The sequence below is a fragment of the Myxocyprinus asiaticus genome, chromosome 16, assembly GCF_019703515.2.
Source record: "Myxocyprinus asiaticus isolate MX2 ecotype Aquarium Trade chromosome 16, UBuf_Myxa_2, whole genome shotgun sequence".
NCBI lineage: Eukaryota > Metazoa > Chordata > Actinopteri > Cypriniformes > Catostomidae > Myxocyprinus > Myxocyprinus asiaticus.
In genome coordinates, this window is record NC_059359.1 from 8013672 (window position 1) to 8025995 (window position 12324).

General features: G+C 36.2%; 1 protein-coding gene across 22 annotated transcripts in view; it reads left to right on the forward strand.

Annotated features, from left to right (window-relative positions):
• LOC127454459 (regulating synaptic membrane exocytosis protein 2-like) overlaps positions 1-12324 on the forward strand; it is a 222145-nt gene that overhangs the window by 161996 nt on the left and 47825 nt on the right. Inside the window, exon 1 of one of the 22 annotated variants that reach the window (XM_051721670.1) lies at positions 100-220. The exons of the other annotated variants lie outside the window; for them this stretch is intronic. Coding sequence (XP_051577630.1) covers positions 210-220 — 11 coding nt within the window. The 5' untranslated portion in view covers positions 100-209. Of the gene's footprint in view, positions 1-99; positions 221-12324 lie in introns of those variants that run through there. 22 annotated transcript variants of the gene reach the window in all.

Sequence of the window (12324 nt, forward strand, 5' to 3'; positions counted from 1 at the left end):
AAATGCAGGGGCGGAGTCTCTCCAGGGAGGGGGAGGAGTTTGTTGGGGAGGCATTACAGGAAGAGCAGGGAGAAGGAGGGTTAGAGGAGGAGAAAGAGATGAAGCGAGGTGGTGGGAGGGCAGGAAAGGTGAGGAGAAGGACAGACAGTGTAGACAGACAGGAGGAGGAGGAGTCCGAAGAGGGCGTGGCCCAGAGGACGGTCTCAGAGATGGACCTCAGGTAAAATACAGTCGCCATGGCAACTAGCTGTATCTTATACCATAGATGTAGACTGTAAAAATGGGTGCAATGTGAAAACATGCTACATAATACAAACAAAAAATTATTTAGTGCACCTTTTAGAACAAAACCCATTTATAACATTTGGTTTGGGAATTGGGTAACTGGGTCAAAGATACCATATTTTATTATAGAACAGCCCAAATAATATTGTATTCCTAGAATTTGCTAGAAGCATTAGTATCCAGAAATAAATAGCTAGCTCTATTAACATAGACCTGTGGAATGAGTGTATGGATACAGTACATGGCACGCCATGGTATTTAGCTCAAGTGTCTTGTGCAAATGCTCTCTTCCTTATTCACTGTATGTTTAATGTCTTGTCATTTTACTATGCTGCTGTTTGTGTGTTGTGCAATTATAAAAATCACCAATTACAGTATAAGGGCTTTATTTGGAGTTTATTAAGAATACTTCATGAAATGTGAAAGTCTTTATCCCAGTGTCCCAAGAACTTCTAATACTCCTTTTATCCTAGTAAAGGCCTCCATTCAGCCATACATGTTTATGCACAGAAACATGTTAGCAAAGATTCAACAGTTGCACTTTTGGTTAAAAATCACAAAGTCAGAAATCACCCCAATATATACTATATATATATATATATATATATATATATATATATATATATATATATATATATATATATATATATCAGCTCTGAAAAAAATGAAGAGACCACTGCAAAATTATCAGTTTCTCTGGATTTACTATTTATAGGTATGTGTTTGAGTAAAATGAACATTTTTGTTTTATTCTATAAAGTACTGACAACATTTCTCCCAAATTCCCCAGAAACTATTATCGTTTAGAGCATTTAATTGCAGAAAATGACAACTGGTCAAAATAACAAAAAATATGCCATGTTTTCAGACCTTGAATAATGCAAAGAAAACAAGTTCATATTCATTTTTAAACAACACAATACTAATGTTTTAACTTAGGAAGAGTTCAGAAATCAATATTTGGTGGAATAACACTGATTTTCAATCACAGCTTGAGTGTCAAGTGTCTTGGCATGCACTCTACCAGTCTTTCACATTGCGGTTTAGTGACTTTATGCCACCCCTGGCGCAAAAATTCAAGCAGCTCAGATTTATTTGATGGCTTGTGGCCATCCATGTAGCCAGGTCAATCAAGGTGTGGATGGAGGACCGCCGGATCCCGACTTTGTCATGGCCAGCCCAATCTCCATACCTGAACCCCATTGAAAACCTCTGGAATGTGATCAAGAGGAAGATGGATGGCCACAAGCCATCAAACAAAGCCGAGCTATATATATATATATATATATATATATATATATATATATATATATATATATAGTGAAAATGGTCCTAAAAAGGAATCTTTTTTTTAAGACTTCTTGCTTTGTAACATTATTTTCATTAAAATCAAGCACATTTTCCTGTTTTGGTTTTTGTTTTGTTCTGTTTTGTTCAACAGTTACTACCATAATATATACCTAATTTACAATCTACATCAGGTGTACTCAACTTTGGAAAGCTGGGGGGCCGGAAAGCATTTATTAGATATTATATTAAATATTATGTAAAATAAAACATTACATATAGATACAGTATATAGCAAAATTCTTACAAATGTGTGGTTCTTTAAAAAAATAAAAACTGTGATATACTATCATTATAATGATCATATATAGGCCAATATATTTGTTTGTTTTAAAAGATCCACGCTTTTACAAGTAGACCATCTAGACGGCAGCAGAGTACACCACCCTAAAAAATGGCAATGTACAATTAAAATGTACATTTTGAGACATTTTGTCATGAAACACTGAACACACGCACACACACCAGAGATACAGTGCCCTCAAAACAAGACATTTATATCCAATACTAGCTCCAAAAGAGCTCAACTTTCGATTTCCCTTTTTTCCCTCTTATTAGTGTTCACGACGAGCATATATCTCTGTTGAGTTTGTCACCCGACACTCGGTTGATTCGTGCTATGGCAGTGACGAGCAAGTGTGGAAGAGAGACTCAGAGCATGCATGTTTAAAGTGACTGAGAGCATGCACAAACTGACGTGTTGACTGACACCGCACTCATGTTACATAAAGTGGCTTATAATCAGATTTATATTCATGGATTTGTAATTTAATTATTTTTATCCGTTTGCCGTTTCTTTTCCTCTATAACGGTTCAGCATTTTATAAATACAGAGAATTACTGTAAAGGCTCTAGAAATTTGACACCTCAAAATTCATACACATTCAATAATTTGATGTGATGTCAACATCACGCAGGCCACAAAAAGATGGTTTGCAGGTCGGATGCCGCCTGTGGGCCATCTGTTGAGTACCATGGATCTACATAATATATTGTTATGGTAACACTTAACAATAAGGTTGAATTCGTTAACATTGTAAAAAAAAATTTGTTACCGTGGACTAACAATAAACAATAATTTTACAGCACTTAGGGATAGTTCATCCAAAAATGAAAATTCTCTAATTTCTTTAGATTTAGATTTTAAGAATATCTCTGCTCTATAGGTCCATACAATGCAAGTGAATGGTGACCAGAATTCCAAAAGCTGCAAAAAGGAGATAAAGTCAGCATAAAATAATCCATGAGGCTCCAGTGGTTTAATCCATGTCTTCTGAAGCGATTCAATCGGTTTTGCGTGAGAAAAGACCAAAATATAACTCCTTTTTCACTAAACATATTGCCATTGCAGTCTCTAGGCACGATCATAATTTCGATTACACTTCCTAACCCTTGGCAAGTACAGAGCTCTAGATGGTGCTATAGGTTGGTGCTATTACCCCCCCCCCATGGAAATAATGTCACAATTCCAATTCCTAATGGTCCAAAAATAGGTATAATTTTCTTAAAATTTAATTTATGTTCATTTTGATTTTGGTGTGAAATATGATTAGGACATGTTCTTGGCAGGTTTCATTACATTCATCCATCCATTTCAGACTGCTCTCTCATGCAATATGTGTTATATCTGAGCTCATATCTTTCTCACAATGTTGATACTGCACTTGTCACCTCAGCCTCCGAGCGAGGGATTAGACTCATCTGTTTTGTAATGAGGGAAACAGGAACACGATTTTCTTTGTTAATAAGTGACTGTAAGCGTTCATAGTCCATTTAAGCATGTTGTTGATGATATTGCCCAGCGTTAAATGAACATGCGAATGGATGGACACAGATTGTGTACAGTGAACAGGTTCCACTAAAGAGGCAAAAATTGTTTGCTTTTTCACAGTCATGCAATGTGACGATTTAATCACTTCTTTCTGTCTATCCATGTTTACCGAGGCTTGCTGAACCAGCAAAGACGTGGTTTGAAAAACAGGAAGTAATGTCATTGCCGATTACATTGACGATTTGGTTGAGCCAGTGGCATGGCTTGCCTCCTTAGGTGACTTGTAAGAGGCATGTGTTCTGGAACCTTTTTGTGGGTTAGTTATGCAATCTTATGACTAATATGTACATATGAAACTAGCAGGCGGGAAAGAGAAGGAAAATAAAGCCATAAAGATGTTACCTTAAATGGCCTAAAAAGGCTTATAGACTCATTGAGGTTTCTGTTTGATCAACAGACCATGTGTTCACAGCTTACTGAGTCATGAGTTTCATTGTTTTTATTACTAGTCAGACAATTTAAACTCTTGGGTGTTTCACTCTTGGGTGATATTTCACACCTTTTGAGTTTCAATAGTTTAGGCACCATATGGAGTTTACTCAAGGAACAATATATACATCAAGTGTAGGGGGGAGAATCTTTGGGTTGAAAGCGTGTCAATTCGATTCACGATTCATAGATTTTTGATTAGATTCAAAAACCATTCAATTTGTTTCGATACACCGTGAAATTTTATTTGGATTCACAATTTGATTCTGTATGTTTGTCAGTGTATTAATAGTATTCTTTAAATACTTCCCCTAACATGTCTTAAGCAAGAAAAAGAAAGACAAACTACTTAAGATTGTTTATTGCACCAAAAGTAACTTGAAAGAAAACATATTAAATACTTGTACTGTACATGCAGGCTACTTGGAATACCAAGAGTTCAATGTGCCAACAAAATATTTTAGAGCTGAGCGTAACAAGCAAAGTATTCCATATTCAATGTTTCACTATAAACATTTTTTTATAATGAATAATTTTTAAGATTTTATAAATTTGCAGGACTTTTCCAGGTCTGGAAATCACAATTTTAACATTTCCAGGTTGTCCATGACCATGGAGACCCTGAATCAGTAAACTTATTTTAAATATTACAACATTAAAGTAACATCATCTGACTACATTCAGTTTCAAAGAAAAGAGAAGCAATTAACTAGGTAAATTCAACTTAATGTTTTCTGCACACCAAGCCCCCAACTAAACAATGATATGAGTAAAATGGCACTATTTTATCTTTTAAAAAATAATAAAGGCTAAGTTTCCCAACAATTAAAGCATTTTATTTTAGTAGTGGCCACGCAACAAGTTGGCAGCTGTTCAAATACTGTAGTTCGAGCTTGTTTGACTCGCGACAAGAGTGCTATTGCAAGCTGTCATTTGCTCGTTTGATAATCAGTTGCCATCCAGAAGAGAGATCAGACAGAAGGTGCTCGAAAGTCCGAGGCGTGCTAGAGAATGATGCTGCACGTTTCCTTTAAATCTCATATGTAACAAGGTTAATATTTATATTTTCTAAAATATTGTGTTCTGTTCCTGAATTGCGATTCATCCAACATTATGCTGTTTAAATCGATTATTGACCAACACTAACGATCCTCTATTCAAAAATCATATTTCAAGATCGATGCATATGAATTGGCAGGATCCGTAATTGCTGCATAGAGAAAACGAGTGAATCGTTATACCCCTAATCAAGTGCCTTAAAACCTTTTCTGTATGATGGGGTTATACTGGAGGAACTGTAGAGTGCAAGTCAAAATTCCATTAATTTACCCCATAGAGGAATTGATTTTCAACGATAACTTATAAACCTTTAAAGACAGACCTACCATGAGCTACGAGGTTGTTCATCGATGGTATGTGCTTCCATTGAAGCCATCAGTCTGCGTTATTTCAACTTCATTGTTTAAAAATCGTGTTTGATAGCGGAATTCATGGTAAACAACTACATTACCCATGGTGCAACAGAGAAAGATCCACCAATAAGAGAACCGTAGGCAACAAAACCCGTGAAATGTGCCTCTGAGTGAATGCACGCTCCCATGACGTACTGTGAATGACGTAATCAAGTTGGTCTCCCTTCACACTTAAACTACATTTGTACATATCGGAATATTTTGCAATAAATGTAAAATAGATTGTTTCTATACTTATAATCAACAACTTCAAATCAATAGTTTTATATTTTCCCATAGTTTTTTATTCAATGACATCATTCGCAATGCTTAATGGGATTGTAGTCCGTGCCCTCAGTAAAGAAGGTAAGTACACAGCCTTGTACCTTTGTCTTTATGTCCGATTTTCAGATACTTATTTGCCTCAAAACAAATTTTGTGATGTGATTCACCTCGGAGCTGGTTGGTTTGGTTCATGGCTCACAACTCTTTTGTGAAGGATTTTATTAGAAGTCTATGGAAGAAATGAATGGGGAAAATAGTTCCAGAACCCAGATGGCTGAAAAGTGGGAGGTCACCTGTTGCACTCTATTGACAGGCTTTCTCGCAGTTACATTTGTAAGTTCCACAGAAAGTTTCAAAAAAACATTCTGAAAGGGCAGAAGTTCTACAAAAGATTCCATTAGTTTGGAGATCTGAGGAATCCCAAATTGTTTCTCAAGTATCTTTTCATTTTGATCGAATGTAAATGACTTGACTTTTGTTAAAAATCACATCTGTATTTAAAATCACCCTGAACAGAATGAAACCGCTTTTAATGTCAGATTAGATAAATGCTTTAACTGTTAATTTAATTGTTCTCAAAAGTGTAATGCTTCATTATCGGCATCTTTTACCTGCAATTATCACCATCACTACTGTGCAAATCAAGTAGTTGATTATGTGATCATATGCTGATCATGATTCTCTGCTCTGCGTCAAAAGATTTGCATCCTATTTTCTTAAATGTCAGGTAGAGAGAGCCTGAATTAGCTTTTTGAGACTAATTTTTCATTTACACGATGTTTTAGGCCGTTTCCTTTAGAGAAAGCACAGCACGAGAGGAAAATAAATGCTGTTCTCACTACTGAATCTTTGAGAATGTGCCTTTTCTAATCAAAACTTTGATAATAAAGTTTATAATGAAATAAAATGTCATTAGCATCGACTAAAGCAGTTTACCGCTTTGTCACATTCCATTTAAAGGTCAGTCCACACCGGAGCAGAACAGAGAACGTTATGGCTCTGTTCCAAAGCCTACTGAGCTACATAGGCAGCATTCTAATTTAAATGGAATAAGAGACTGATTTGGAATGTTCTACATAGGCAGCAGCTCCATGCCAACAGCACTCCTCATGCAAAGTGCACAGGAGGCTTGACTCGCAATTGATTTCATTACAGTTTGGCATTAGCATGGTGCGATATTCCAATAAGCATAAAAATACACCACGTTCTCAAACATTGATATAATCATGATACATGCAATGCTGCCTGAGGAGCCATTTTGAACGAACATATTTTTTGCGCTAAAAAAGCTAGACTCAGCACAATGAATAGAACAGAATGCAGGTGTCTCGAGATGAGTTTTAAAAGTTCTTTTAACTTGACACAATTCATCTTAAAAATGTGATACTCATGCATGAGACGTTGAAAAAGCAGCAAGACGTGGCGCAAAGATGAAAATCATAATTCTAGCACACATTTACAGTACACAAAAACAATTAAAAACAGCGCTGATGGACCAATAATGCATTTGTTTGATATTTTAGAAGGCAATATAATTGAAGCCTACCTTTTGGAACTACTTTGTGTCAGAGTGTGCCTACGATGCCTTAAAATGCTGCCTATATAGTCAGCTCACTAGGTTTTTGGACAAAGCATATGAAACTGGGAAACAGTGCATCTTTTTGCAAGGTCAGGTGAAGGTTATGTTCCTTTATTACACAACTCTCCGGAATACTTGATTCTAGTCAATTGTGGAATACTTGACTCTGGTTGGTCAGTTGCGGCATGCTGTGGTAAAAATATATTTGTATGATTACAGGCAGTGTTGGGGGTAACCTGTTACAAATAATGCACGTTATGTAATCAGATTACTTTTTCAAGTAACCAGTAAAGTAACGCATTTTTTTATTTTATTTTAGACCATAATATCGGAGTTACTTTTTAAATAAAGTAACTCATTGCTTTTGTACACCTCTACTCTCCCTGTATTGCGAAAAATCAGGAGTAAAATTGTGCGAACTTCGGGGAGGAGTCATAGTGCATAATGGGCATTGTAGTTCTATAGAGTGTTAGGCCAGAGACTATTTAGCAGAGACGAGTCACTTCTATTGAAATGAATGTGATATATTGGAACGCCCAACCAAGAAGCTCTAGTGCCCAACGGTCAACGGATGTAGAAAAGTTATTCCACCTTGCAGGCAAAAGAGGCAATCACCTTTTAAATACAGACATTTTAAGCGCATGCGCATTAGCTATACAAGCCGGGAAAATTGCGTGTTTAGCATAATATGAGGTCAAAATTTGGTTGATGATTCATGTGTTAATACACACTGCATTAAAAAATCAGTAAACGCGTTTAGGCAGAAGGATTATAAGACTAGTCTTCCACTGGCCACGATATGATACACAGGGTGAAATACTTATGCAGCCGAACTGCTCCGTGTTACAGCTCACCATAACTGGGTGAATGGGATGAGAAAAGCTGACTCTGGATCAGTGGCTCCGAGGCAAAGTTCTACATCGATTGTGTATGCAAAGAAAATGTCTTAGTTTCTAAAATGATTCAACATTTTTGTTTTATAATAAACAAGTATGACATTTTGGTAGCATTAAAAACAATTCCATTCAAGTTGTATCAACATGCGCCTTTGAAGTTGTATGCGATCAACCAGTGGCGTTTGTACGCATCGTGGATCAACTTAAAACAATTGTGCACTGAGATGACTTGAGTGAAAAATATTATTTTATTATCAAACACATTCCTTGAACATGATAGGCTGGCATTCCCCACTGAATTTTATCTTAAAACATCTCAAGTTGACTCTGACATTGTCGATTGGCACAGCTCATGATGACATATATGATGCAGGTTCAAGTGTTGGATTTTGCTGCTTTAGGTAAGACAGTGGTTACTCTTCATTATTCATATTGACTGCCATGTTGATGGAAAAACAAATCATGCATATTCATATTATTGATTCTTTATTATAAATATGATGTGAAGACCTACTTTCTAAATATCTGTTTGTTTACTATGTTGTTTTGACATTAGTGTTGTAGCTAGCATGACCTGTAATGTGTCTTGTATGCAATTCATGGCTTATTTGTATGGAATGCACAGCATAGCAGAAGCGAAAGTGGCTGTGAGAAAAAAAGTAACACAAAAATAACGCAAAAGTAACGAAATGCTTTACTTTCCATAAAAATATACTTTTTAATTAATTAAATTACTTTTTTAAGGAGTAACGCAATATTCTAACAAGTTACTTTTAAAAGTAACATTACCCAACCCTGGTTACAGGTAATTTGATCGTTGTCCTAGGCAACTAATGTACTACAATGTAGTTTCAATTCTCTCTTATCACTCCACAGTCTCTTTATTCTCACACAAATACACAATTTCAACTCGGATCAGTATTTCTCATCGTTTTATATATCTGTTTTATAAGTAACCGTGATCCGCTTCGGATTTGGGTTTATTTTACGATAATAACTGGCTGACTGTAAATTATACCCTACTTTTATTAAGCAAGACAAAAGATGTCAAAACTTCCTTTCCATCAAATTTCCACCTTGTTTCTCCATTTCTAAAAATAACATATACTTTGTGGATAAAATACTGTATTTGCACTCAACTCACAAATACGTATTTTAAGTGGTTAATTTAGCCCATAGGATCCCATGAGTATTTGTCATTAAAAGAGTATGTATTAATAGTGGTGATAGTTGAATTTTTAGCCATGACTGAATTCAGTGTCCTTAATTGGGCATATTCATTTATTCTGGCAATTAAACTGAAACAGCTAGGACCCAGGGTGCCATTTCCATAGAAACAGATTTTCTGCATCACCTCTTCTATAAAAATTAGACGACACTGATGGCGAGCACATTCCTCTGTCTTTTTGTCATTGTGTCTTTTGCGCTTCTTCCCACAATGTGTAGTATGTTATTATGTTTTGACGCAGGTTACATGGTCCAAATATTGTAAAAATTCTATCTCATATAGAAATATGAACTGGTGAATTTGAATTCAAGATCATATTTTATTCAATGTTAAAAAAAGAGAAAGTTAGGAGCTGTTAGGCAGTATTTTAGTCTCAGTCACCATTCACCTTCATTGCAGCTTTTGAATGCTATGAAATGGAATGGTGACTGGAATGGTGTCTTTCTGCCTAGCATCTCCTTTATGTTCTATAGATGATTAAATGCTGACAGAATATTCATTTTTGGGTGAAATAATGTTACTGAGCTTATCATACCTTAATCCATTTTCATTTTGAAAAATAATGCTGTCAATTAGAAAAAAAAGTGCCTTTTTTCATCGAGAGAGGATTTTTTTATGCTTATTCCGGTTGTAGCACTTCAACAGTCCAAATTTTAGCCTTTCAATGGTTCTAAAATAGACTCGAGCCACGGCACAGCTGACAAATGCACACAAAAATTGTGAAGGTTTTGTATGCTCTAAAGGAACATCATGGCCTAGATCAGGAGTTGGCAACCTTTTTGACATGGAGTGCCATGTCAAATTGCAAATGTATGCAATTTTCCCCTCGTGAAAATTTTTCTATTTTGCATTTTTCTAATTTAATCATTTATTTTTCATTACAAATTATATTAAAATGTTTGAGTGAAAATTTGGTGCAAAACCCGATGATATGATATAATCATGATCCTGTGTGAATTTTCAGAGCATCTAAAGTGCTTTAATGAAAGATAACCTGTCCTTTTGTGTTATGAGTTAACAAAGTTAATGTCACAAATTTGCTTATTTGATGACTGATCACGAAATTGTGTGGAATCTTAAATATTTCTTATATTATGTCACTGTAATCATTTAATCACTAGCACGCAAGCAACAGCAAGAGAGGAGCAGGCTATTTTATTTATATGATGTTTTTCACACCTGCATTCCATCTGGATGTAGCCTAATCCTTCCTCTTGATTACGCAGCGTGTTTTCATCAGATGAATGGGAGGCTAAACAGTAATAAAGTGTGACGAGACTAGCACTGCGTGTGCAAGCCATTTGCACATCACAAGCCGATCAACTATTTAGCCCTTTTCAGTTAATCGCACCTGCAAAATCCTAAAACTTTATTTCCATGTTTAATTTATATTTTGAATAGACTCATATTTCTGAACCCCACCATGTGGGTTTATGTTTTCTCTTTTAATCATTTAATGTAAAATGAATGTCCATGGTTTAAGGAGGGTGTACCTGTATGTGAAATCTCAAGGATTAATAGGGGTGTTTTCCTTATTACATCATGTGTTGTTCTGAAAGCAAAATGAAACAAATGAAACACGGAATGTAGGCTGTCATCCACGCAGTCTGACCGAAGCAAAGCGAGCGCGATTACTCGCGTGATTAACCGAACGTGAAACGCTGCCGGCTCGTGATGCACGAATGGCTTGCACGCAGTGCACAAGTCTGTTGGGTATACTGCAGTCTCGTCACATTTGAACTTTTTGTTTAGCCTCCCATTCAGCTCATAAAAACACGCTGTGTGATCATGAGGAAGGATTACATCAAGATGTAGATTGGAATGCAGCTGCGGAATTTATGTAAATAAAATACTCTATTCCTCTCTCGCCGTTGCTGGCGTGCCAGTGATTACCCCTCCATGGCACACGTGCCATAGGTTGCCGACCCCTGGCCTAGATGAAAAATGCACTTAGCAAAGTCTGCATGGAGAGGACACTCTGTTCAGCAGTGGATGAGCAAAAATTGCAATGGAGAGACACTGCAACAGTCCAAGTATATTTGCTAGGGAGATTATTTTTATCTTATTTGCCAAGACGTACTGTAGCGATGGACCAGCAAGAGACAATTTGGATGGACATTTTGGCCTTTGGTGAAGAGATGTCCACTTTGGCATTAGCTGTGATGTCCTCTCTTGGACCATCAGACTGTATGATCTTGGTGTCTGTTAGTGGCGCATATTCCTGATCTCTCTGATACAGATGCTTACGTGACCTTCTAAGTGAAATGAGAAGAGCTGATGTTGTTATCAGGTTTTAAGTGGAAGAAAACTGAATGTCTCAGCAGAAACAAATAGCTCTAAGACACACTGTGTGCTACAGGATCCAGCATCTTTCAGCTGGTCTTACAAATGCTAGTATCTGCTTGAATGTATAGTTGTGGCAAAAGCATTCTTTTGTGTGAATGTCTCAAACGATGGCTCTTTACCATAGTACGCAGGCAGTTCAAGGAAGTTTGATTTCTCTCAATTGTCCCAAACAATCTTCAATAAGGTTATTGCAACACTCGACGATTATTAGTAAAGACTTATTTTAAAAATACAAAGAACAGATCTCATTCTAGGAGCAATTCACAAAAGTGCAGATTCTTCTAAACGTTTGCTTACAATTTGAATGGATTTGAGAGAAAAAAAAAAATGTATTAGAGATGTTTAGAGAGGTTTTGGACTGATTAATGGACTGTGTCTTAAAAAGGTAATGACATAGTTTTCTTTTATGATTACATTTCCCCTGAAGTCCACTTAAAATGTTAGTAAAGTTTTTTTTGCACCAAAACAGTCATAATTTAGTAATATATGATAATTTTTCACCCTGTCTCTGGCCCTCTTTGTGAAATGCTCGGTTTTGGCCTAAGCGTCTCTGTTATGATTGGCTAACATCATGCAGCCCCTTGCATACAGCCATATATATTTAAAACTCAGTTGGAAGAGAATTAACCAGCTCCACAATAATAATA